Source organism: Molothrus ater, chromosome 6, assembly GCF_012460135.2.
Source record: "Molothrus ater isolate BHLD 08-10-18 breed brown headed cowbird chromosome 6, BPBGC_Mater_1.1, whole genome shotgun sequence".
Classification (NCBI taxonomy): Eukaryota; Metazoa; Chordata; class Aves; order Passeriformes; family Icteridae; genus Molothrus; species Molothrus ater.
In genome coordinates, this window is record NC_050483.2 from 27528370 (window position 1) to 27555968 (window position 27599).

Sequence of the window (27599 nt, forward strand, 5' to 3'; positions counted from 1 at the left end):
TATTCCTGGTGATTATTGAGTATAACAGTGGTCGCTGATTATTTTTCAGAATGCTTTACCCCTCTACTGAAGAGTAAAAAGACAGCAAATTCCTTGGACAGACCTATTCCTTGCCACAATACTGCATATTGTGTTATGGCAAATGGATTTTTTTCCAAGACAATTCCATAGAGAGGGTGAGGTTAGATTTAAAAAAAAAAAAAAAAGGAAAAACAGGAAAGGAGACAGAGACACAGAGACACTGCTTCTGTCACTCTGCTGCGGACACTGAGAACAGGGTTAGGCCAAGTCCTGCCCATGGATGCACCCAAAGCTTGCACTGGTTCCAGGAGGATTATTTTTGTGTGCATGAGTGCATGACAGACAGAACAGATTTGGTCCTTGTTGCTTTGACTTTTCCAGGATGCTCCATTTATTTGTGCATTTTAGGAAACAGACTGGTACAGTCAAATGTTCTGTACCTGGGTTCCCCTTCTCCCACCCAAACCAGAAATAATTTTAGGCTAAAAGCATCACCCATGCCAGAAGATGAGAGAGCCAAATCCTTTCAAAGGCAAAGGACTTACCAAAACCACCAGGGTTTCACCTGAGTAGGACTAAACAAAGAACTTCACCACAGTCTGTGACAATTTGGCTGAAGAGACAATGAGTCAATTTTGTATTTTCAGACCAAAATAATTGTCTAGGTGAGGGAACACTCTTGCCTCAGCTTCCTTGAAAGCAGGAATGAGAGGATTGGTATTGCTGAGATCATTCCAGAATCTGGGTTACGGTGCAGAAAACTGATTCACATTCTGCATTTGGAAATGGGGTATGTTTTGTCATCATTGTCTCACTACCACCTCTTGTAGGATTTGACTGCAGCATGGAAGCATCCTGATATAACTTTACAGTGCATCATGTTGTTGTTACTGTAGTAACTTATTACTAGGACATCTTGTGTTATCTTTATTGCTGCAGTACCTGGTACAAATGTACCACTGTTTGTCCACACTGTTATTACTGCCTTATTCCCCGTACTAATTTACTGCAGCATCCTGTTTTGTCTTATTGCTGCATTATCAAAATGCTACTTTACTGCAGTGGCCTGTGTTACCTTATTGCTACATTTATTCTGGTATTATTATGTCACTTTACTGCCACTTTTTATGGCTGCCCTGCTACCATTTTATTACAGTACTCTGTGGGATCTTAGTGCTGAGTTATACTGAGAGTACATTAATCCATTTGCTTCAGCCTAGCGCCGTCTGCACTGGCTTGTCGAACCTTTCCTAGTGCTTGTCCTGCTGCTGTTTTGCCACAATAGCCATGCGTGCTCTGGATACTGTATTATCCAAATAACAGTGCACAGCCATATTTCACAGCCATAGTCCTGTAAGTATGGGTAGTTTTGTAGCTAGCTTGCACAGCTTGGACATTGTAGAAGCTTTCCAGACTGTCTTTCCTTTAATTGATGCCATTTAGAACATAAACAGAGGTGGAAAGCTGATTTCCTAACTCATCTTCAGCATGATGAGGTAGTTGGAAGACACTGGACACTTAGAAAACAGCAGATTACTGCTTGCAATGCTCAATCGGATACCATTAGTTGTACAAAAGTAGCATCACTTGGAATAAGCAAGGTCATTAAAAAGCAATAATTCAAAGATGTGGTTCATGTGGAAGGAGTTACATGTTAATATCACCATATGTGAAGTAAAAGACATGTGAAGAACAGTTAATATGTATTCCCAGGAGGAGGCCTTGTCTACTTTCATATTTGTTTTGGAGAAATTTAGTCAGGAAACAAGGAGCAGAGCTTTCTTCCCTCCAGAGGATATGCAGCTCTGTCTGCTCAGCTAGCCATTGCTGAGCAGATTAGTTTGCACGAGTGTGCATTTAAATGGCAAGCTGTTCAGCATCCAGGCCCCCTGATGCACGCCCATATGCATACTCTCCATGTCTGTAAGAATTCCCTCTATGTGCTCAACTGTTCAAACACAGAATATTCCCCACAGGCAAAATACTGCGGCAGCCAACATGACCGTCCTGCAGGAATAAAGCTGAAAGACAAAGCAGAGTGTGTGGCTCACAGGGCAGCAGCTAATCCTCAGGTTAAAGTCTGGCATTTCTGCTGCCTGCACAGACCATAACCCAAATTCCACCTGTCCCATTGCCCACCAGCACTCTCCAGTCCTGCCCACATGTGTCCCCACGTTGCAGGTCCTGAGGAGTACCTCTGTGGAGCTACCCCATCCTTGCCCCAGGAGATGACCTCTCCAGTGACAGGAACTCACTGCAAAGCAGAGACCCACATGTACCACTTTACTATCCCTGCTCCTTGCTACACACCAGTTTCAGGTTTTATGTGTATATGTTGCTCATGAATGCTCTGCAGACCAGCTGGAGGGTTCATGAGACAGACCTCCCATGGGAAATGCCTTGTGGCTGGGCAGCACTGGCAGCAGAGTAGCTTGGAGTGTGAGCAGCTGTTGGTTTACAGAGCTCCAGTGATGCATGGCACTGGAGGGTTTGACAGAGATAAAAACACCATCTACAAGGCTCTGAGAAGAGACGACCTCTGCATTTTCCTAGGGATGACCAAGGGGGCATATATGCATATGCATGAACGGATATGTGAACCTAACCTGCTATTTCCCAAGGGGACTCTTTGGTTGGGTGGGCAACAGAGGACAAATAGGTCCTGCAAGGACAGCTAAGTGACAATTTTGAGGGTGACAAATGTTCTCTTCAGAGGCAGGAGACCACAAGGATGTCAGGGACACTCATGGTTCTGCAGTCCTGGAACTTGCTTGTGTGTCATGTATATGTAGGATGAATTTGGTCTGAAGGTCAGACAGCAGACTGTTTAGGGTATAGGCATGTGTAAAGAACAAAGATCATACTCAGTCATCTACTGTACATTCATGCAGGTGAATGGACCTTAGGTATAATTGATATTAGGACTTTTCTGCAGGAAAGAAGAGATATATCAGAATGAGAACTGTCATGGGCAAAGAGGAAGGTTCTTTTTCTGACAGAAACTATGCTGGCATGTTTTTGTGCATACATAGGCCTTAGATATTAGAATAATACTTGCCTCAGAAGTGAATGTTGTCAATAGCCAGCTGTCTACTTAGCTAGATGGTTTTGCTTAGGTAAGAATGCAGACTTGTAGCCATATAGCAGTTTCTACCACCTGTACAAAAAGCCAATTTGCCTTGGCATGAGTGAAGAAGACCAAGAAATGTCTAGTTTCATGTATGCTTCAGATCTGAACTGCTTATAAAATATAGGAGATTTTGTGAGTCAGCTGAGTCTTGAAATTCTTTTTATATATAGATAGTATACTGTATGTGAATGCAGGCCATTTTCCTATCTGCTGCTAGTATAAATGGATTTCATAATAAAGTCACTTCAGTCCTGTCCTCATCCTAACCGCCATACTTCCAACAGCTTGAAACAAGCCACTGAGCCGTGTTTTGCTGTTGCATTCATGAGCTGCAGGTCAGAGGAGTTTTAGTGGAAGCTCATTTCCTCCAATGGTACAATTTCACACTCAGAATGCTGCTTCTCAGCAGGGTCAGTTATCTGATCATGATATCACAGCTGGGAATGCTGCTGTTTAGGGAGTGTCACTTGGCACCTTGCCCATTCACACCATCAATTCCCTCCTCACTGCCCACATCAGAGTTGCCTTTCCCTGGACACAAGTGAATGGATTTTGGCCCTCTCCAATTGAAGAGCTGGAGTCCTGTTTGGTTTGCTTGGAGAAAAGTTTGAACATCCATCATTGATTAGGTATGCAAAATCTTAAATAAATAGAAAATTAAATAAAATATAAACCAACTCACTTTAAATACTGTGTGAGAGTGTGTGTGTGTGTGGGTGGGTGTGTGTGTGCTTGTGTGTGCATTGCACATCTCAAACATGACTTTTTGAGTATCAGGCAGAGTCTGATCACATTTACACTACACGCACATGCAGAACGATTCCGCCGACGTCAGAGAATTTGCACCAGGATCAGTCTGACTCAAGGGGGAAGATCCTCAGGTGATGAAAACCACTCCTGCTTTCCTCACTTCAGCTGAGGATCTGGTATCATCTCTGGACATGCTACATGCTTTTGGAAGGACAACGACTGATGAATTTAATGCCTTTCTTTTTTTTTTCCCCCCATTGTGTTAAAGGAGGAGAAACATAGGAAAGAAAAACCAAGTTAAAGTCAGTGAATCTGCAGGTGAACTGCATTTGGGATTTTGTGAGAAGGAGAAGCAGCTTCCAGCTAAAATATCCAGATATTTTATTGGATCCAGACGGCCACATGAAAGGGAGTAGTGAGATTGCGATGCCATCTTATTACAGTCATGTTTGTGCCAGGGAGGAAAGAGATGTGGAAAAACACTGATCTCTCTCAGCTCTTCTTTCTCCAAGCTGTGGTTGGGTCTGTTTCCTTAAATAACGAGACAGCAAGCCCTCGCCTTGTTGACCTCCTGTGTATGGTGAAGTGTTCTCCAAACCTCAGCTGGAGACAAAGTACCTGCACAGAGCTCAGGGTCCTTAAGGAGCTGTGCAGACAGGGAAGTGTTGGTGTAAACTGTGAAGAGAGGTGCTCCACTGGTGTGTGGCTCTCTGCTTCCAGTTGCTCAGGCTGTCTCCCCAGCAGGGACTTGCTCTCCCTGTCCCTGGCAGTGGTCTCAGCTGTCTCTCCCGCGGGGCGGTTGGCCGGAGCTGTCAGGAGGACTGCATCAGGCCCGTGAGGCGCTTGCTTGCCAGAGACTTTCCCTGGAGGGAGGGACAAACAGACAGAAGAGATCCAGAGGTGTAAGTGATGTCTTGGAATGGTTCCTCTGGGAGTGAGGGGCAAGGGCCTTCCCCCAGAGTGGGGCACAAGGCTCTTGTGACAAAGGAGGCAGGTGGGGTGAGCCTGCCTCTAGAATTTCATACGCCTGCAGTTCTGCTCCAGGAAAGTGGTTTGGAAAGGAGGAGTTGTGCCTAATGTGGCAAAACTCCTGATGTCCAGTGGCTATCACTCAAGGATGTGCCCCTGGGTCTCGTGAAGATACTTCCTTTCTCCAGTTTCATGGGAACTGGTAAAAGCAAAGCCCTGTCCTACACTCACTGCTACTCTTGCTGTCCTGCTGGTGCAGAGCTCTACCCAGCACAGGGGTAGAGCTCTTAGGGAGGGATGCACAGCCAAGGCTGCTGTGAAAACTGGGATGTCCCTCCCACAGTCTGTGATTCCATATCAGCTGCACAGCATTCACCACAAGCAGGTCTAGGAAAAAAGTAATTTCAGAAACAGTTTAGCCTGTTCCTGTGCTGCTGTCACTCACCTTGGCACACTCCTTGGTCACTTGCCTCATGGGTTGGTGTCTGTTCTCTCCTGCTTGGCCTCCCTGCTGTCCCTGTGCTCTCTTCCAAGCCACCAATGCAAGAGTGTGGCTGTGGCAGCCCTGCACAGGCCCTACTGTCATCCACATGAGCTTTCCCACTGGCAGGACCAAGGACTAGGAAGAAGGAAGATCACCTGCACATCTGAACTCCTGCCCTAACTTACACCATGCAGCACCTGCTTACAGACCTGCAGCCAGTGTTCTCCATCTGCAGACAGGGTATATCCACATAGGGAACACTGATGGCTTTGCAATTGCTGATATAACAGTGAAAAACTATCTCAGGTATATTGCACCAGTTGCTGTATTTCTTTGGTGAACTTTCCTCTTCAAAAATTATGGTTTTCTTAAAGGAAAAAAGAAGTCTGGCTTGAAATAAACATTCAGGGAATACCAGAGAGCTGTAGAATACCTAGCAGCTCTTAAACAACCTCCTCTTCATTACTATATTTAGCCAAGATTTCCTTTGCAATAGGAAGTCTTACTGATTGCTGTTTCAAAGAAAGAGCCACAAAAAGAGCAAGAGAAATGGATTATTCAGTGAAAATAAGTAAGCATAAAATGTAGAAAAAATTCTGAAATGTAAAAATTAGCAGGCTATTGGAAATAAATATTTTTAAACAAGTTAACACTCTAGGAAAAGACAAACACTTCCCACCTCCCTTTGATTTTTAATCTCTTTCCATGTAGGGCTGTTCAAGGAAGATGTAGCTGTTCCCTATAGAAGTGGCATTTCATTACTGAGATGTGTGACTTTCACCAAATAATTTGTTCAGCTGCATGAGCACACACGGCCTAATCTGTGTTCTGTATACCAGCAGCTGGCTGAGGGAACCACTGTCATTGTGCTGACTGTCCTGCCTGGCAGGAGAGGCCCACAGCCATTGCTCTGTGCCTCACATACAGAGCTCAGCATGGAAATGGCCAGCTGCATCCCAGAGCTCTGCAGACACACCATTCAAGATATGCAGGGGTTTTTTTTTGTTTTGTTTTTTGCAGTATAAATCGATTTTTTGATTATCACTATTTTTAAATGCACTCTTGTACAGCTAGGCCCAGTGCTACCCCAGGGGGTGGCCAAGTCTTCTGCAGAGCAACATGGCTTGGGGGTGCTAAGACCAGGGCTGTCATTTTGTGGCTCTTGAGGAATACCAGAGAGAGAGTGCTAAGGAATTATCAGTCCCTGAATCCTGTTTATAGGAAGAAGGTAAAGATATGGATGTTAATTCCTGGAAGAATAACATGGCTGAGTTTAGGGAAAAAAAAGTTAGTTTCCACTAATATTTGGGTACTTCTTCAGGAAAAAAACCAAACAAATAATCCTTGGTTTATATAATGCCTATTCAGTCAGACTCTAACTAATCTGCGACAGGCAGCTCCTCTTGTTATCTTCTCACAGGCAGGTGGCTTGGGGCTATGCCAGCTCCCTGTGTCAGGTTCCAGCAGGGCTGAGGAGCAAACACTGTTCCTCATCCTCCATTTCAACATTGCTGTGCTCAAAGCAGGAAGGAGAAACGCCGGTGGTGGGCCAGGCTGAGGAGAGGGGATGGCTGCCCTGGAGAAGGTGATGGGCTGGAAACGGAGCCAATGGCCATGATTTGCGCAGAGCGAAACTTTGCTCTTGGGTTTCCCAGTGGAAACTGCGTCTCATTGCGGGGAAAAGCAGTGGCCTCCATCTGCAGCTCCCCCGTCTCATGGGAAAGGCGTTACCCTGGGAACTGCAGCAAACTTCCCGCCTGCAGGCTGGGATGAGTCCCCCGTGCAAAAGCCCGTCTGTCTGGGAGGATAACTGTGCCAGGGAACGGCCTCATGGGCAGGGACATGCAAACAGATGGGTGCAAGAAGCTCTGTTTTAAGACAGCAAGAAGCAGGCAGCAATGTTGTCTGCTCGGCTGTTGCGTTCGCCTCTGTGTTAGGACAGATGGCAAAAGAATCCCTGAAATTGCATAAAGGGATTAATGCTGTGACATTTTTGACTACAAGCAAAAGTGCTGTAATGTTCAGCCCCCAACTAGAGGCATACTGATGTAGGGGATTTTGTTTCAACTCAATGCAGGGCTAAGTGTCAGCCTCAGCATGAGTCTGAGTGATACAGATATCTGCAGGCTGGGCTTGGGTGGGATGCAGGTGTTTGGGTTAGGATTCTCCCATCTTAGACCTCCTCATTAAAATAAAAGAGGATCAGGAAAAAATTGCAATTCATTAGGAAAACTGGTATCTCTTTCCTATTACTAAAATGAACAAGAAGGGAGTAAAACAGTGTATAACAGGTGGAAAAGCTGGATGGGATCTGCAATCTACCTGCTGATATAAATCAACATGACTCAGTTGTTTTTACAGAAGTGCTGCTGATTTCCACCACTTGAGAGGCTGGCCCATGGTATCTCTGTGTCAGGTTTAGCCCTGCAGGGCTTCTAAGGCACAAAGCCCTTCAAGAGACACAAAAGTTTGCATCAGCTGACTGAGAAAAATGTAAGTGCAGCACACACAATGGGTTCTTTGGAATAGGGCAGCATCTCACCCCGCAGGCAGCCAGCACTCTCCCCAGGACCCCCAGCCAGTCCATCCAAACCTGCCTGCCCCTCCTTGCCAAGAGGGTGTCCATGGCCAAAGAGTCCAGGATGGTGACAGCATGCTTTAGTGTCATTGCTTAGTGTCCAGAAAAAAGGCGTCTGTGTGACTGAGAGGGTGATCTGTGTCCACCTTGAGACAGCAGAGGTGGGATGCACCCCTGTATTCTTTGTGATCCCACAACCCTTCCCTGAGGCTGCATAGTGTGAGGGCCTGAGGCAGTCAGGTGAAAGGCTGCTCTGAGAAAGCTGGAGGTGGCTGAAATAGTTCTTAACCAGGTACAACACATGCCAAAAAAGTTCAGGTCCGGGAGAGCATGTTGGGTCTCACCTACCACATGGAATGGGTGGAATTCCCTTGGGGATATATCTGATAGAGCAAGGATGTTTCTGATTATTATGATGTGAAAGTTTGGCACAAGCAACACCTAATTTCTTTAAAAAGGTTCAACCAAAATAAATTATATTTTCCTTCCATGCATCTTTGTTTAGCATGAAACCAGCGGCTGTCTCTGCCTCTCCTTTCCCCACTGTAAGAGAATGTCAACAACAACTGCTGTATTTCCAGGAGAAATTTCATCTAAGCCAGGCTGGCAGAGGATTTGGAAAGTGTATCATCTCAAGCTCAGCACACTTCAGTGCTTCTTTTACTGTGCCACATGTATATGCTGAATAACTTAAGGCAAGATTAGAGTGGATGTAAGGAGTGAACTTTTTACATGGGGTCTAAAGTCTATAAAGAAATCTCAAGTCCTCCAGTCCCAAAATATTTGTCACTACTAATTAGGGTTACAACAATTAAAAGCCCAGACTGTTGACTGAAACAGCACAGCACAAGCAGTAGGGCATATGTTGTACAGCATATGCTGTGTGTTGTCTTGGATGCAGGAAGGCTTCCTTCTCTCTCATGTCCTGCAAGAAATTGAGCTGTTCCACAGCTTACAGGCAAGGATGACATGAGCTTCACTGCGTGTCATGTCATCCTTGGTAATGTCCAGTTCTCTCTGCACTACTGCTAATGAATCTGGTTTGGATTTTTGGTTTTTTTTTTTTTTTTTTTTTTTGCCCTTGAACACCCCCATGACAGTGACAGGAGCCATTTCTTAAAGACAGTGTAAAATGTGGATCTGGAGTATCCTAAGGAAAAAAAATCAGAGAATTCTTAATAAACCTAATGAAAATGTCCCCTAGAATATGACTTCCAAGTATGTGGCCATCCTAACTCCTTGGCTGCATGTCCAGCAGAGGATTGGATCTCAGCACTTGTGGACCATCAGAGCTCACTGAGGCCCACTGAAATAAAGATTAACCTGCAGGTCACAGGAGATGGTTACCATCTTCAGTGGCTGAGCCTTTGCTGAGCAGCTGCTAAGTTAAAGTGTAAAGTGCAATCAGCAATTATTTTAAAGAAGCAAAATTCAGCAATTTAACATAGCCAAGAAGCCAAGTAAGAAGGAAAAAAAGGGTGTCTGGAATTTGATGCAAAAAAGGGATAGCACTCCTTTCAAACCTACTGTATGAGGCAGCAGAGTTTCCATCTTGCTCCTTGCTTTTATTGGCCAAAACTAGCACTTTGCACAGTTGGGAGAATATTTAAAAAATATTTTTAAATTGAAAGTTTAGTTCTGTCCAGTGCCCATGGCTTCACACAATGTTGGTATGCTCTGCCCAGCACAGTGCAACTCAGCATGCAGACATTCCCCACCCCAGCATGCACAAGCCTGAGCTCCCATGCATGTTGTCAACAACTTACCTGAACACTAGGCAGGATTTATCCCATAATGAGCTTTGTGGCTGCAGCAGGGGGAGAGAGGAGAGATGGCAGCACAGGCTCCCCTCTGCCATGTCAGTACAGACCAAGCTGACTGCTCACCTCCACAATTTTCACCTACCAGCTTGGGGCTTTGTTTGTTACAGCTGCCCCCACTTCTTGCTTTCTACCCCTCATTTGTGTTCAGGGCTCTCCTTTTCCCAGCCTGCTGACCAATCTGCTCCAGCCAGAAGCATCACCTTCCTGGAAGAGAAGTCATCTCATGGGGAGCACTGTTGCCCCATCCCCCTTTGCATCTCCAGTGGAGGTGAGATAATTCTCCTTCCATTGGTTTCAATATTTTCACATCATCACAGGCAATGCTCAGTTTTCCTATCTGTTAGCTAACGTACTGCAAGAAATTTGGCAGTGGGCAAAAAACATCCTGCAACAAAATTCTGCTTCTGAAGAGATTGTGATGGCCTTAGCACTGCCAGCACTGTTTGGTTTTCAATGTTATATTACAATACAGAGCTTGGGGAAGCTTTATTTTTGTGCCATTTAAAAAATAATCCTTTTATTAGATTTTTTCATTAAGATATACATTGTCAACATAAGATAAGCATAACATAAATTAATGAAGTTAAATAAGAAACTGAATTAAAAACATAAACAATATTGGAAAATAACTTAGTTCAACACAAAATAAACACAGACATACAAACTATGAACATAAGTAACATAAATTAACACACAAAATGTGGTGGACAATACCACCAATTACACACTGACACAAACTGAAAACAGGAGCTGCAAAGTGGCTGTAGAGGGTAAGGTGGGGCCAGATGCTCCCAGCATGTGGAATGCTCACCTGTTCCTGCCACTACAGTCTCATGAGTTACTCCCAAATTCCTGCAGAGTGGGCTCCACTCCTCTTTTAAGGCTTGACTGACAAGTTACCTGAGCTTCTTGCCATTCCTGCCCATCACAGTGAAACTTGACCACCATGGGTTACATTCCCACATATGATATTGCTTTTTTGCTCTTCTAGCTCATATCTCTTATGGGAACAGTTCAGAGCTTCAGTCCAATTAAAACCAGTATCATCTATTCCCATTTTAAGTTGTGAGGATTTCTTATGCTTCCTAAATGAGGCATTGCGCTTTGCTTGGAGAAAAACCAGTACACCACTGCATATGGCACAAACCAGGATCTCTGTATTCACCCACTCCTAGCACAGCTTCATAATAGCTGCAGCCCTCCTCTACCATCCCACCAGCACCACATGATCCTCTTTTTTTGTGGTACAGTCTGGGCTCCTTATAGCTGACAGTGAACCAGTTTTGGCATTGGCTGAAGCTGCCTGTGGACTGCAGATTAAGCATGTTTTCCTCCCTTTGACACAAACCCAGGAAGACAGAGAAGCAGATGGATCATTGCAGCCAGTATACAGTAGTGTAGAAGACTGGTTTTTCAAGCCACCTCAGAAATGCCCTAACTGAATGTTGCTGGTCTGCCTCTAGGGCAGGGTGTGATTCTGTGCAAAGGACTCAGCTTGTTTGACAGTTTTCAGCATGACTGGGAACCAGATATGTAAATGTCTTGTACAGAGGAAAATGCATGCGCCACTGAAATATCAAATCTCTCTGGAGTATCAAAATAAACTTGGCTAAAATCACAGCAGGGGCTAAGCACACCCTCCCTCCCAAACACCTTGCTAAGGTCATGGTTTAGTATCTGCAGCTAGACCTGTCTGTAGCGAGAAGGTATCAGCTTTTGTCTTCCAGGATTCGTGTGTGGCTCAAATAAAATACAGCAAATTAATTAGTGGGTGTGTTTGAACTCTGTATAGTGCCTTTCATCTAGAAAGGTCCCCAAGCAATTTCACAAATGGTATGCACAAAGATCACTCACCCACTTTGCCCTTGCAGGGGCAAAAGGAAGCTGCCATCCTGTGCCAGCAGCACGACACAGCAGTGCTTTTAAGAAGTGAAGGATTAGAAGCTAGAATACTTACTAGAAACAATGAATACTTACCCCTTAAAGGAAGCCCTGTATCTAGAGCAGACTGTGCAGCATACAGGTGACACATGCACCTTACCCCTGACCAAACCAGGTAAGGTACCATGACGATACCCAGGGCAGGTGTGGTACATCCCTGCCTGCAGCGGCGAGTCAGTGCATGCGCCGTGCAGGACATGCATGCAGCCCTCTGCAGCCCCAGCTGTGCACACTGGCTGACTGTCACACCATGGGAACAATCACAGGGCAGGCTGCAAACACAGGCTGCAGCCCCTTTGCGCTTTGGGTACATTCTGATGCTTCCCACCACCTCAGTAATGCAAGTTCTTTTTCTCACCACAAGCCAGTGTAATGATTGGAGTAGTCAAGTGAGCACATTTTCTTTTAAAGTAAAATGCCTTCCAAAGATAAAATAACCCTTTTCCCAGATATCTTTTCTTGATGACAAATCTAAAAAACTTTGGAATACACTCCTGTATCCCTTCCCTTCTTGCTATCTATTCTGATAGCCACTTCACCAGCATCTCAGTGTATCATCTTTTTATACTTTCCACTTTTTCAACCACTATTCTCTACCAATAATGGCTTAAACTCGTCTTTATTGGAGGTTGTGAATACTTTCCATATTTTCAAATGCTGTGATCTATTTATGCAAGCTGGTAGAGCTGGGAAAGTGAAAAAGTGGGAAAAGTGGTAAATATATGACAGCTTTATGAGATTATCAAGGAACTAGTTAAAAAGATGACATTGGGCAGCAATTCTTTCTCCAGCCTTACACCTTCTTCACTACTTTCATGGTTACTATTTGTAATACATCACAGTGACACAGCTGTGCAAAACATCACACAGTTCACCTGAGAAAGATAAGATTCTATCAACACATTTCACATGTGTGACACCACACTCATGAATTAAGAATAGGACTGAGTCTGACTGGGACTCTGATCCAACAGTACACAAACCAAGAAGACATAAAAAAGAGCATGAGTAGCAGTGGCCAAGGGATTAAGCTCAGGGTCAGGAAGATGGGGGAGCAGCAGCAAAAAAACCAGAAGTCACAACATGGAGCTGGGAGACAGCTGAGAACATCAAGGAAGGGACAGCCAGGCAATAAGGGTAGAAACTAAAACTTTCACAGCTATATAATGCAAGGGAACAGATACATATGGAACTGAAATTAAATATTCAAATGTGGATTTCTCTGGGCACTGAACTGGGATGCATTTACATCCTGAAACAAGAATTGTTCAATATAAAATTACCAAAAGATACCAGAAAACTAAAGCAAAGGAAATGCTACCATGCTAATATCAGTTTGCATCACTGCAAGGAGGAGGAGAACATTTTACGCTCCAGACAAAAAGCACCTTGGGCACTGAGCACGATAAATACATTGAATACAAGATCTCCAGTCATTCTTGTTTCTGGAAAAGTTATCCTTGCATGAGAAACCCAGGTGGAGCACTGGCTCCACAGCCATTAAGGATGTCATGTGGGACTTTGCCTACAATGCTTCCAGGTGAAAATACAAAAGCACTAGACTGGTGCTGCTAACACAAGGATGACAGCAGCTCCTGCTTCCCAGCTTCTCCTTCTGCCTATGCTATGGTTAATGAAGCTGGGCCAGTCTGTTGATGCAGTTATTAACCTGTGCCTGGGAACTGAGACAATCTTCAATCTTCATTGATGTGCTGTACAAAATGTTCCATCCAAAATGTCCAGGATTCTTTGAAAAGGGTCATTTGAAAACCCTTATTCTTACATCCCTAAAATTCAGTCTACTTCCCACACAGCTCAAACACAGACCATCTCATCCTTTACCTTATTTTCTTTCAACACTGCATTGAATTTACACAAGAGATTCTTTGCCTCCTTCAGGTAAAGACCTTTTCCAGTCCAGGAACATAATGTGTAACAGCGTCCCACATCTGTCAGTTCAGCCAGAATTTGTAAAAATTCTGCCTAAAGAATAGATCATTGCTCTGGTCACTCTCTTGTCCTTTAAAGCACAAAGACTGAGAACTCTTATCCTCTAAAAAGTGGTTCATGTAGGTGTGCCTTTTTTCTTAAAGAAATATCAGTTGGGAATAAAATCCAGGTCTAGGCACTGAGTCACCACCTGGACACTGAGTCAGAAATTTTAACACCTGTTTTCTTCTAGGGAAAATTCCTTCCCTGGAATATAGCCATTTTAGGAAAGGTTGAATTCAAGTTTGGGTATGATGGCCCAGGCTTATCTAAGTTACCTGCTGAGGCTGGTATCTATAGGTTTAATCCCTGTTATTGCTGAAGTACCCATTGCTGCTTTCAGAGATAGTGCTTAAGATGCAACAAAGGAGCCCCCTCCTATTTCCTCCTTTATTAAATGCAAATGGCTACCAGCGCAAGTTAGGCAGAGACTTGGTGGCTTCCTTTGTGAGACAAAAGCAGCAGTAGTTCCCCTAAATGTACTCATTAAAATATATTTTCCTTCTACACTTGGCCCTGAAGGATCATCTCAGCTTATGAGAACTAAGCTTCTGTCTATCTGATTATTAAATAATTTCTAAAGCAGATGGGAAACTACAGTGGTTTAAACAGCTAGGCTGAGGCTGCAGGGCTAAAAATAGTATAGCAGGCTCCTTTTAATTAGTAAGATGATGAAATATGACAGAAGAGAGAGATGTAGATATATGGATTTGTGTGTATGTGTGTCTTTAAAATTAAGTTATTACCTCAATACTAGATATTATTTATAACATATATGATACATGGTGTCTGATTTTTATGATGCCATTTATCTTCACTTGGGAGAGAAGACAGGCTAACTCTGCTTTCATAATGTCAATCCTCATTGTATTCAAAAGGAAAATTGTAATAAGATAAACCTGCCACCATGTGCAGTGCCATCCTTTTTGAAACGAGATGGATTAGTAAAAGCTCCCAAGCTCTCTCAGCTCTGCAGCTCCAGGATATCAACCATTCCCCAGGGCACCCTGGAGAGCATGAAGTGCCAGTCTAGCTTTATACCTGGGATTCCAAAGCATGGGAACCTGACATAGGCCCAAAGGGGCCAGGTACTGTGATGTTTATCCTACCACTGTGCTGTCTATGTACTTGTGAGGACTCTTCAAGACCTGAAGAGAGGAGAAAAGACATCTGCCACCCCTCTGCTCCAGCAGTGCTGGGCAGCATGTGCCCTGTAGTGTTCTGCTTCTCCACCATGCAGATGTGGCCCTTTGATGCTCACCAGATGACTGAAACCATGTTTGGTCCTGGGACCACAAAGCTGCCATGAAACACATGGACATCACAGCTTCAGACTTCTGTCAGGTAAGTTGAGGAGGCTGAGGGTGCCTGGCTTGTTGGGGGCTGGATCAGACAGATGTTCCCTTGCTCCAAGGGGAATCCAGACAGGCACTGCAAACTATGCCCTTTGGTACAGAAGGATCTGACCACAGTGGGCCCAACTCCCTTTTGGCTACTGCACTAAGGTATCAGCTGATACTTTGTAAGGACCTGGAAGTAAAAGGTGAACCACCACCACAGTGAAAATTGCCCTGTCAAAATCTTGCTCTTAGTGTCATGCTTAATGTGGACCAGATAGCATGTGGCTTTCAGAAAGATTTGGTGCAAAAACTTGGTGCATTCATTAGTCATGAGATGCCTTCTGTTGGCCAAAAGTATCAAGCCAAGGAAGACAAGACAGTGGGTCTTGAAGGAGTTGAAGACTGGTATAAAAAATATCATGTAAAGCCCTGTTCTTTCTTATTCCCCATTGACCCGTGTGAAGGTGGAGAGCCTCTGGTTGCCTAGCAGAACTTCATGGTGTCTTGCTAAAGTATGTCAAATGGTCTGGAGCTAATCCCTGACTCCTGAGTTATGACTGAAATAAGCAGGAGCCCTGTGGGTAAAACAACTTCCACTTGCTCCAAGTCTGTGCACCCAAAACCAAGTGTACAGCTTTCCACCCAGGGCAGGAGACCAGTCTGGGAGCCCTGTAAGATTTTTCACAGGTGGGGCTTAACTCAAGTAAGAGACAAAAAGCCTGCAATACTCTTTGCAGTTTGTCAACACAAAACTTTACTGTTTCTCTTTAGTTTCTCTTTCTGAAGCATTGCATTTTTTCCTGTCTTTGTCAATCAAGAGATGGTGAGACCCAAGATACCAGAAAAGGCAAATTTAGAGAGTCTGATTTTTTTCACTCAGGTGAAGACTCCCTGTCTAAGATGCTGGACATGTTTGGTCTTCTGGCTACAATCAGCTTTCTCTGATATGGAAAGCAACACTGTAAGTACAGTATTTTCAGCAAGGAAATGATCATGAACCTCTACCTCCATGCTCCTGCTCTGGCTCTATGCCTGCAGTGTTCCCCGAAGTTCCCCAGATTTGAGTACAATGATGTAAAAGGAAGGGCTTTAGAAGAAAGGGGGTCCAAGAGCACTGGCCAATATTCAAGCATCACATTTTCCAAGCTCAAGACCAGGGTATCGCCATGAGCAAGAAATCAAGCAAAGGGGGCAGGAGACCCCTTTGAGATTTATTAGAAGCTCCCTGGTCATCCAAACAGATTCTGGGATGTGGAAAAAGGAACTGGCTGCGTGGGAGGGCTGAAGGAACAGTCAGAGTATGTGGGGATGTGACAAAGAAGGCCAAAGCCTATGGAGAATTAAATCTGACAAGGGATATGAAGGACAAAAAGAAGGGTTTCTAAAGTACATTAGCAGCAAAAGGAAAATTTAGGAAAATGTGGGGTTGCTGCTGAATCAGATGCATGTCCCGGTGACAGAAGACACAGAGAAGGCCCGGTTACTGAATGTCTCAGTTTTTAGTGCTGAAGTTGGGAATCCCAGACTTTGGAAGTAAGAGAGGAAGGGTGGAGAAAGGGAGACTTCCCCTTGGACTTAGAGGGCTGGGTTAGAGATTGGCTTGATAGACTTATGTCCCATAAACTTCTTTACATTGAGGATAGCAGAGCATTGGAATAGGCTCCCCAAGGAGGCCATGGAGTCTCCCTCTGGAGACCGTGCAAAGCCACCTGGACACATGCCTGTGTAGCTTGCTCTAGGTGACCCTGCCTTAGTAGGAGAACTGGACTAGCTGATCTCCAGAGGTCCCTTCCAACTGTGATTCTGTGATTTCCCAAAATGCTCGGTCACATGCTATAGCCAAATCTGAAAAGTTTCCTAGGGGTCTACTGGCCCCCCCAGTGCCAGGCAGAGAAGCACAGTCTGGAGGTGGCCCAGATCCACAGGCAATTAATAGTTTAGTCAATTTGGGTGACAATTTCACTTCAATTATGGCTCCTTAAGGCAAAACTTTTAGCCCTTACTGCTTTTGAGATTTCTCTTACAGCCATCACTGGAAATGTGATCTCATATTAATCTGCTTGCAAAATAGGCTCAGTGCTCCTCCCTTGAAGAGAGACAAACTGGGGGTCTGTTCCAGCCAAACCTTAAGCATACACTTAACTTTGTCATGCCTGTGCAGGGCCAGCTTGAATATATGATCCTGTAATGAGCAATCACAAAGCACAGTGGAGCTCTGGAAGTATGGACTGCTGAACTGCTCACTCCTACACAGTCAGGGAGCTGCACTGCATATTGGAGAACTAGAGCATACAGAATTAACTTCATCTTAATTCAGTCCCCAGAGTATGCCATAAAGTTCTCACTGGTAATACTGTCCTCTGAGGACATTATGACATGTCAACATAGTGACTATTTTCTCATCTGATGGCAATGACAAACTGCCATAATGCAAAGTATAAAAAATTCAGACTCTTCTTAGTTCTGGTAACTACCACGCCATCAGAAGATGAGATTTTATATCTTTATTAAGAGAAATGAAAAAAACTATTTACAGCATGCTAGCCAGTAAGATAAAAATGAACTAAAGTACCGACCAATCTACTACAATTTTCTTTAAAGCTACTTACATTCTAATCATAGCATCCCAAACTTAGCTTGTCAAGTTACTCTTCAAATCAAATGCAAGAGAAAAATCCATGCTTGGCTGTGCAACTATAAACCCAGCCAGTCTAGTAAAGTGAGAGTTACTCTTCCACGTACTTGGCAAATCTGGGAGCAGAATTTACCACTCGATGTAAATATTTCTGCATAGTTTGTTTAAAAAAAAAAAAAATCTTTCCTACTCCTCTCCCTGGCAGACTCTTAGAAAGTAGTAAATATGCAGATGGGCATAGTGATATATTTTGTATCAACATATTTTAAATGTGTGCATATGCATTAGCTATATAAATACATTCCCCAGGAAGTCTGCCAGTGGATGTACTACAAAGCCTTGTATGTTACATTTGGGTTTGCTTGTGCAGTAGCACAGCAGTGTCAGGAAGAACTGCTCTCGGCTTATTTGCTCTACAGCAGCTCACACTTACCCGCACAGCTTCCTGTTTCTCTCAGGATGTACAAAGGTGCTATATTTATATGCCATGAGTGTGTATGTAGTATACATATAAATATACAAATATATATACACACTTGCAAGAGTATGACTCATAGAATGCTTTGGGTGGGAACCACCAAAAGATCATGTAGTTCCAACTCCCTTGTCATGGGCAGGGATACCATTTATTAGACTAGGTTGCTCAGAGCTCCATTAACCCTGTCCTTGAACACCTCCTGGGAGGGAGCATCTGCAGGTTCTCTGGGTAGCCTGTTCCAGTGCCTCATCATCCTCACAGTAAAGATTTTTTCCTAACATCCAATCTAAACCTACTCTGTTTTAGTTTGAATTCATTCACCCTTGTCCTGTCACAATGTGCTCTTGTAAAAAGTCCTTCTCGTCTTTCTTGTAGGTTCCTTTAAAGTACTGAATGACCACAATTAAATAACCCCAAAGTCTTCACTTTTCAGACTGAACAAACCTAATTTTCTCAACCCTTCCTTGCAGAAGAGGTACTCTATTCCTCTAATTAACTTTGTGGTCCTCCTCTGGATTCAGTTGTCTTTTCTGCCCTGGGGACTCCAGAGGTGGATCCAGGTGAGGGTCTCACAAGAGCAGAGTAGATGGGCAGAATCCCCTTTCACAACCTGTTGGTCATGCTGTTTTTGATGCAGCTCAAAACACAACCTGTGCTGCCCAGCATCCCTGCTACTCCACTCCACTTGCAGTATCTGCCTCTGGTCCTGTCCCCTCTTCCTGCTTCTCCTGCTCTGTAGAAAAATTGCTGCACAAACAGATTCCTGAATGCAACTGGGGCAAGCAGGCCTTGCCCAAACTCTGGACAGACCAACTGGAGGTTGGAGACTAATGAAGGACAAAGAGGTAGGACATCTGCCTGCTGCCCTTGAGGTCCTGCTGTCCCCTTGTCTAAAAGATTTAACAGTGTCATGTTTCTTGCTGTGACTGGGCTCCTTTTCCGGTATCGGTATCACAAATGAGGCAAAGGGTATCGCACTTCTCTTACTATTTACATGAGCACTGACAGATGGGGGCAACGGAGGAAGCGGCTGCAGTGCTGTGGGTGGATATGTATGTGGGCTATCATTATCCATGCACTACAGAACCAAACAGATACTGTTGCAATGGAGCTATGAGAACCATGCTCTTCTACTTCATTGTGCAAAGAAAAACCACAACAAATACTGTAGTGGGAATGCAGCAAAAAGGCAACTTTGTATTTAATTCTAGACAAAAAAAATCAATTTGTTTTGCAATGATGATAAGCTAGAATGAGCATTATGCCATTTCTCCCCCCACCCCCAGCCCCTTCTTTAGAGCTACTATTTAGATGAGCTACAGTATTAAGAGAGAAGCTGCAAAGATGCTTGCTGCAAAAATAAAGGATGAAATAAAAAGTCAAGCATCCACATTTCCCCCAGCTGAAAATGAAGTTCTGAGGAAAGGGAGGAGGGAAAAGAAAAGGAACTTACCACGCTGCGAGTGAACTTTTCTAGAGAAGTTCTACGACCTTGCTCATTCTCTGGCTTAACAGGGAACGAAGAAGGGAGATAAAAATACAGAAAAAAACCCTTCAGCTTAAATGCAGTCTTTTAAAACAGCAGCAAAATATAAGGAAGCAGCAAGAAGAAAAAGTTGTTAAAAAATGTAAAAAGCAGAAATCAATGTTTGCAACAGCAAACATAAGAAATCAAAACGCCTTAAAGAATGAGAGACATCTCTACTTGTACTCTCAGAGAATGTCACTTTTCCCCTGTGAGTTTTTTGAATGGTCCATATATGTCTGTGCATTGCTGTGTCTTACAGCTGTTGGTATTGATTTCTTGTTCACTGAATTTTCCTTCTGTTACTGTTCAAGTGGGGACGCCTGATTCTGGTTAACATCTGCCAAACAGCTATCAGAGGCTCCCATCTTCTTGTGTAGAGAGATGAAAAAAACACAGTAGCTTTCGCAATATTAAAAAGCAATGTCTGAGTGGACACAGCACTGGAAGAAAACCACCACTGCACTCACTGCCAGTAAACCTATACTATTCTATTTATCCAAAGAGTAGAGGCATATTTCCAGTAAGTCAAAACACAAGACAGCATATGCATGTCTTTGCAAGACAACAGAAAGATACAGACAAGTTCGGGGCACTGATATTTTTGTACCTGGAGTACAGGACTATTCATATGCAAGAAGACATTCAATTGCACTGAGAAAACAAGTGTGTGCATCATGGCTTCATTAACATATCCCTGAGAAGGTTGCTCACTGCAGCGCTTCGTTCATTTGGCACAAGGGAGATCTAATCACCACTAACAAGGAAGAACTAAATAATTTATTGGCATGTTTGCTGGAATATCTAAGAGAGAAAAATAGTTATAGAGAAGAGAAGAAACTCAATGCTACAAAAGAAAGCTCACTGCAGTCAGGAAGCTGTGAGCACTGCAGATTTCCAGGAGAGACACTTATTTTAACGTGGTGAACCAGCAAAATGGGGGTGGTAAGATGGAAGTAAAACTGCCATGAAGGGAATAAGGAGCTACATGTAAAGGAAAACCACAGTAATGATGGTGCATCACAATGCACTGGAAACAAGCACTGCACTGGAGAGGCACCTACCTGACATACCATCTGTCACACATTCAGCTGCAGTAACAATCCCCAGAACAAAGGACCAATGCAAAAATCGATAGAGAAGACATAAAGAAGCCAAAACCATACCAGATAAATTGGATGAGAAGTTGTGTAGCTGAGTCTAGGCAAAGCCTTTTGAGTCTTCTGCACGTTTATCACAGCTTTCACTGTTCTCTGATATCTACAAGGTTAGTCTTAAGCATCTCATGGAGAAATTGGACAGATCGTCCCTGCTGCACCACCAAATATGAGACCAAAGTATAAGGCCCTTTTAAGACAAACAATATTTTTTATCCAGAAGAAAGAAACAAGCAACCTCCACACTTATAACCAATTGAGGAAGCCACAGAATCAGCTCTGATGTCCCAAAGTGCTATCAAAAGTGAAAGCTAGAGGCACATCATTTTAGCCCAGACAGAGAATGGAGCCAAGGCCTCAAAGCAAGTACCAAGGAATAAAGGAGCCTTCCTGGCTGGCAGGAAGGCAGTGATGTACCCAGTCCAGTGGAGTATTTATCATGCACTAATCCAAGGGTTAATTGCCTCTCTTTGGATGTGAGAGGAGAGGAAAGGCAAAAGAAACATCAGCCTCACTCTTTGTCTGAGTATTAGAGTCATACAAGTGCTCAGAGCATCACAGATTCCTTCTTGGAAGTAGCCTCAGTGGTGTCCCTACACCCCAAGACAGCAGAGGTGACAGAGAGGAGCTGCATTCCTGCCACTTCAGCTGGACACGTCCCAGGGAGCAGGACTGAGGAGAGCAGTGCCCAGCTGGGCACTGGGCCTCTATGCAGGTCTCCTGCAGGGGTGGTAAGACCCACCAGCAGCCAAGTTACAAACACAATTTGAGGAGAAAAAATACCTGAACAAAAGACTGAGTGTTCTGCAAGGCTCCTTAGGGGAGCAAGGCACTTGGGGTCTGCAGTATGACTGGAAAGTCAGTGTCTGACCCAGCTGCATTTTAAAGTGGAGCTCTGGTGTGCACTGGGGTCAGAAGAGAGTGAGCTGCTATATAGGCCACGTTGCACTCCTGCACTCCCTGTCAAAATTTAGAATCTGTTTTTTCTCCCAGCAAGGTGATGTATCTTCCCACCCAGCAAAAAGGCAGGATGGTGGTCTTCAAAGACGATGAGCTCCTTGTTGAGGTGCTGAGAGCTTGTCTGGTGCAGGGCTCCCCACACAAGGCTGTTTGCTGCCTACCACAGCTGAGGACGTGTGGGGAAGCAGCACACAGAACACTGACAGTGGCTCACAGAAGTGCCTTGCAAAGCACGGTCTGCAGTGCTTTGCACATTTGGCATGGTGGTGGCAGGCTGGGACCAGCTGGATGAGTGGAAAGCTCATCCCCATAGCATCCAGCTCTGAGTCAAAGCCTGACATTTTCTAGTGAAATAAAAAGCAGCTGAGGCAGGCTGGCTGCAGAGTGATGAGCTGGCTTGAGCAGTTTGAATGTCTGTGGGTGTGGGTGCTGGCTGCTCTGCTCGCTGGCTCTTCCTGTCTGCCTGCCCGTGTGGCTGGCTGCCTGCCGTGCAGGGAATGCCTGCCCACAGCTCTGCAGCTGGAGAGGCTGCCTTGCACACCAGATGAAGGAAATTTAAAAATAACAAAGTGCAAAAAAGAAATAAATAATTGAAAGACTGAATCACACTTATCCCAGTCCTGGGAACAGACCTGGGGTGTGGACCCTGGAGCCATTGCCTGCTGCAGCAGCCACAGCAGCCTTTGCACAAACATACACTGTGTATGCAAAAGGGCAAGGGCAGACAAACACATGTGCATGCCAGGTCATGCAGTCCTCCCAGGTGCAAAAGATGCAATCTTTGCCAGTAAATACACCAATGGTCTCCACCAGCTAATGGCAAAGGACATATGCATTTGGATCAAATATGAAACAACCATCTGATGAAAACCTCTCAGCCCAGGCAGGCAACAGAAAAATAGAGCTCACCACATAGATGCCATTCACTAATTATTGATTGGCTTCTCTGAATTTTCCTTTTTTTTTTTTTTTTAATAATTTACCCAGCCATCCAAACTTTAAGTTCCTTTGTGTAGATTCTGCTTGCATGGAAATTAAGTAGAAGAAAGCTTAAGAAAAACAGCTGACACTGACTATTAAAAGTAATTATGAGAAAATTGCTCAGCATCTTTATAACATTCAAGAGAAGTCCTGCCACTGAATCAAACTGGCCACGTGTGCCCTGATGGGACTGAGAAGGGGGCATAATCTGCAACAAAAACCTTCCTGGGCAATACAGAGCAGCTGGCAATAGGGTGTGTGGTTAAAAGCAATGCTTCAAAAGGTGTGTGCTGGAAATGGAGCCTGCTCCTCATGGCATGAATCTCCTAAGTATTCCCTTGCTGACACTTTTTGCCAGGGATCTGAAAAGGGCTAGGGAAATACATACAGAAACACAGTTTTCTGAACATAAGGTCTACAAAATTCTCTATCTCCCTCCCTCCATGGATTTATTTTGTTGGCTATTGAATCCTTTTTTTTTTGGTATGGCTTTGGGGTTTGAAGTGGGGTTTATTTTGAATTTTGTGAAAAATAATGTGTTCTGGAGGGAATGGGATCAGATGAAAATAAAGGATAATAATATCCCTGACCCTGGGTTCAGAAAAGGCCAGGAGCAGATCCCGGGCTTCTCAGGCAGTCACATCTACCTGTCCAAAGTGAGAAAGCAAAGGGCATGTACAGTGCTACCAAGTGGCCAGAGTATTTTGCATATATTGTGTGTTTATTTGAATAGGATCATGGTGAATTCACAATTCCCTGAACCAGCTGGAGAGCAAAACAATGCTCTAAACCAAGAAAATACCAACCTGCTCTTCCCTCAGTGCTCCAGGACTCACTCCCATGGCTTCACAGCCTGTCTGCATGACAGCTGTGGCTGTCTTTCCAGGATGCTTCCCTGCCTATGGGCAGGGCTGGGTGGTAGGAAGCCACCCCATCCCAGGCTGACATGAACACCAGCACTGTGACAGTTCAGCTGCCGCTTAAGTAATGCAGAGATGCCAACCAATGTCATTGTTTCACCTTTACAGTGAGTAATGGAAAGTACCTCGAGGTCTTTTCTGTTCCTTTCACTCCCTCCTCTGCACAAATAACTAGCAGAGCACGTGTCTGGCTGCTTCTTCACCATCAAAAAAAGTTCCTGTGCACTCACATCCCCTTCCATCATGCACTAGCTAATCTACAATGCCCTTTCCCCAGGGAATAAACCCCTGCTCTGCAGCCAAGTCACCCTGCCAAAATGCCTCCTTGCTTTGACTGAGGAGGTTTGTCGCAGCACTTGTCCTGACAGGTGGATCACTGCTGTCTAAGGACATCCAGCCACCATTTTGGCTACTGTGGAGAAGGGCTGGAGGGCCATGCAGTGGTGATTACCTGCTGTAAGTACCCCACAGCAAGGTGCATATCAGCAGAAACAGGAGCAGGTCAGTGCTTGACTCTGCTTAGCACCAGCAGGGCGTGTTGCATAGATGCACAAATAAAACGCAGCAAGTTGTTCGGGGATCTCAGCACATCCAGCCCTTCACTGCTGAGCCAGACACCTTCAGCAGATCCACGATTTCTACCTGCTGCAGAGAGGGGGCTGGGAATAGAGCCCCAGAGCTCCAGCTGGGCTGGGCACATGGCCTTTCCTCCTGAGGACAGGGCTGTGTTCTCATCTCTCCTCCAGCCTGGCAGGGAGGAGGCCTTCTGTTCAAGGCAAAACGCTGTACCCAGTTTTTCCCCTCTGCAGCTCACTGGTTCTAATCACACCCTTGCTGGAGGCCAACCTCATGCTCCCTGCTGAGCACCATGAATCTGCAGGATTCAGGCCAGTAATACTGTGGTTACTCGCAATAATGACACTGGGAAGAACAGAGAAAAAACATCTAAAACGGATTAACAAAATATGTATGTCTGGTCTGTACGCAGCCTATGTCTGCTGTCTTGCATCAGTTAGTGGTGTGAACAATATGTTCCCCTCATAATTCTGTCATTGTATCTCAATCCCAACCCAGAAGTTCTCTCTCCATTACTGTACTCCCAGAGCAAGCAGGGAAAGCTCTCACATCTGTGGTTATTGTATGGTGCGGAAGAAAGTAACTCTTCAAACTTACAGTATTTTACAAATACCAGAAACGTGAAGTATGTTTTGAAGCACTAATCAAGCTTTGGCATCTCTCTGCTGAGCAGGTCACTATTATTATTGCCCTTTGAAAAAGAGGAGGATATAGGGTGAACTTTTTTTTCCCCAAGCTCACACATGAAATTAAGTGGGGTAACCACGGAAAGCATACAGATTTTATGGTTCCCAGTTCTGTGCTCTAGCCACACAGTCTACCTTTCCCTTTTGCCTGCCCTCTCAGTGCGCCATAACCCAGTGCTGGAAGGCAAAAGATCCCAAATGACACAAACTTATTCACAAAACATTAATGTGGGAATCTGAAGCCGTAGCTAATTTGCTTAGTGCGGGCAACTATTTTTACCCCCGTCCATCATGCTGTGCTTCTGACAAAACTTATTTTCAGTTATGAAAGTAAGCTATGTCACATCAGTGTAGTATACAAGCCATGTGAGGATAATGACACTGGGGAAAGACAGGCCTCAGAGAGATGTACTCATCACAACTTAAAGAACTGCAGTGAATTTCTATTTACATCAGTAAATCCGTGACTTTTTTTGCAGGCTCTAAACCAAATTCTCCATCCATGCCGGCTCTGATGTGTCACTGGGTTCCTCTTTTCATTCCCTTGCTTTCTACCTATTTAGAGGAATTTCAAAAGGCTGCCTCTCAAAGCTGCACCAACCATCCTAAAGATAGGACCATGTAGTTCAGCGTACAGAAATGTCATGTTCTTTCTATCATCATCTCTGTACCTACTATTTCCAAAACATTCACTTGCCCAACACAGTGTAATGTGGTTGCAAAGAACTTTACCGACTCTGGAGTAACACCAACTCCCCTCCTGCATAATGTGCAGCTGCTGAACAGCACATCTGCACTGATTTACTCCTGCCTGTTTTGTGCCTTCATATGTTTACTTGTGCACCCACAGTTCTTTCTAAAAGAAACTTGATTCTTACTTTCACGGTTGCGTTAACGTGACACCAAAACCTGCTCCTGCGGCAGTTTGCAGGGGGATGAGGATGTCATGCTGACACATCCAGGGCTTGATCTGACAGCAAACAAGGATTGCAAAAAAATAAACCTTTGGTTTGAATGGGTTTGGCTGGGAGGAGAAAGCTCTCCTGGCTTTCAAGCACAAGTACCCTCATGTTTTCAATGGAGACTGGGGGGTAGGGGGGGCATAAGCTGCTGGGGGTAGGAAGATGGCAGAGGCTTTTATGGTTTATACCATCAGAAGACTTTGCCTTACACCCTCTTCATTCCCCAGTCTCTGAACTAAGTCAGGTCTAACCCTTCTAAATGTAAGCAGCACTGGTTTATGTTGTCTCAGACCAGACATTTTGAAACAGAAGGCTGACTGCTGCCCTCCACTACCTTTTGCTAATCCACCTGCCAGTAGTCTCAGGCACAGCAGACAGAGGGGCTTGTCTCCTTTTGTCACCATATGCATGCTTTTAGGCCACACAATGACAATCAGGACAAAAATACCACTGGGATTTCATTGTATTGTGCCGATGCAATGTAATTTGGCAGCACACAAAGAATGCAGCAGAAAAACAGCAGGGAAGATGGTGATGGGAAACCACACACTCAGGCTACAGGAGTCAGGAATCAGTTTATGTGCAGTCCTGGGAGCCAAATGCAAGTGGGACATACACACATGTACATAGCGTGCACATGCACACAGACACACACATAGAGCTATGGGAATTAATCAGGAGTTGCAGGAAGCATTTGAGCACAGCCACAAACACAGAAATCAGTAGCTTATCTCCTAGACCTCTTAGAACGAGGGGACTCGAGGACAGGAGTTGTAACCTTACATAACTATTCCTTTGCTACCCTGATCTGGAGGCTCCTGACAGAATCATGGTGCTGGGAGAGCTCATGCAGATACCAAAAAGGCTAAGAAGAGCTCAAACCCAGATTTCCTGTGAGACACTGTGGCTGGAATTTTTGATTACTACATGCATTGCAATTATTTCCTGTCTCTGAGGAAAAGGAAGCATCATTGGGGAGACAAAAGCACAGAAAAGGAGTATGGGAATTGCTGCAGAGAGATCTATAGGTAAGGCATCCAAAGGGAACATCACGTGAGACTAGGGAGGTAAAAACCTTTACAGGTGAATTTTGCATCAGTAATGAACAGATTGATGGGTTCTGCTTCTCAAATCACATACCATCTTTTCCATGAGAAGGAGGTAATACAATTTATATTGCCTACACTGAATTTGGGAGACAGCTGTGCAAGACAAACACCTTCCCATACTACTTTTACCTCGGGTCACCATGTTTTCCCCAAAACTCATGCTGAGGCTGTGCACATGGATGCCATGCCCCCAGTGAAGAAGATAAAAGTGCTCATTCCCTTCTTAAAGGAAAAAAAAGCAAACAATATTTTCACTTTCACACTAGCAGCAAGCAGCAGGCGAGAATCAAGACGTGCTAAGAGATGCAAGCATGTCCTTTCCAACAGATACCTTCTTCTTTGCCAGCAGTAAGTCCTGGTAAGCGTTCGAACGCAGAAAGCGCGCGTAGCTGTCACTCTTCATCAGCTTGTAAATGTGCTCCTGTGGGACAGGGGGAATGAGAGACAGAGAATTGTTATCAAACCTCATTTAAACATCACAGGAACTTAAAACACAGAGATTTGAAAGGAAGAGAGACTGATCAGAGTTCTAATTAAGTCTGCTGTTATTGATTATCTGTGTTGTGGTAGTGTACACAAGGTCCA

The 27599-nt window shown here is 44.5% G+C and overlaps 1 protein-coding gene across 6 annotated transcripts in view; it reads right to left on the reverse strand.

Moving 5' to 3' along the window:
• Nucleotides 1-381: 381 nt before the first annotated feature.
• Nucleotides 382-27599, reverse strand: part of RGS6 (regulator of G protein signaling 6) — a 246804-nt gene continuing 219586 nt past the window's right edge. For 4 of the 6 annotated variants that reach the window (XM_036383590.2, XM_054515056.1, XM_036383591.1 and 1 more), the window contains 3 exons: nucleotides 27346-27435; nucleotides 19592-19645; nucleotides 9457-9959 (listed from right to left, as the gene is read on the reverse strand). In XM_036383590.2, the coding sequence (XP_036239483.1) occupies nucleotides 9900-9959; nucleotides 19592-19645; nucleotides 27346-27435 (204 nt within the window). In that variant the 3' untranslated portion in view covers nucleotides 9457-9899. Of the gene's footprint in view, nucleotides 4765-9456; nucleotides 9960-19591; nucleotides 19646-27345; nucleotides 27436-27599 lie in introns of those variants that run through there. The other 2 variants (XM_036383592.2, XM_036383593.2) reach the window with 2 other exon arrangements.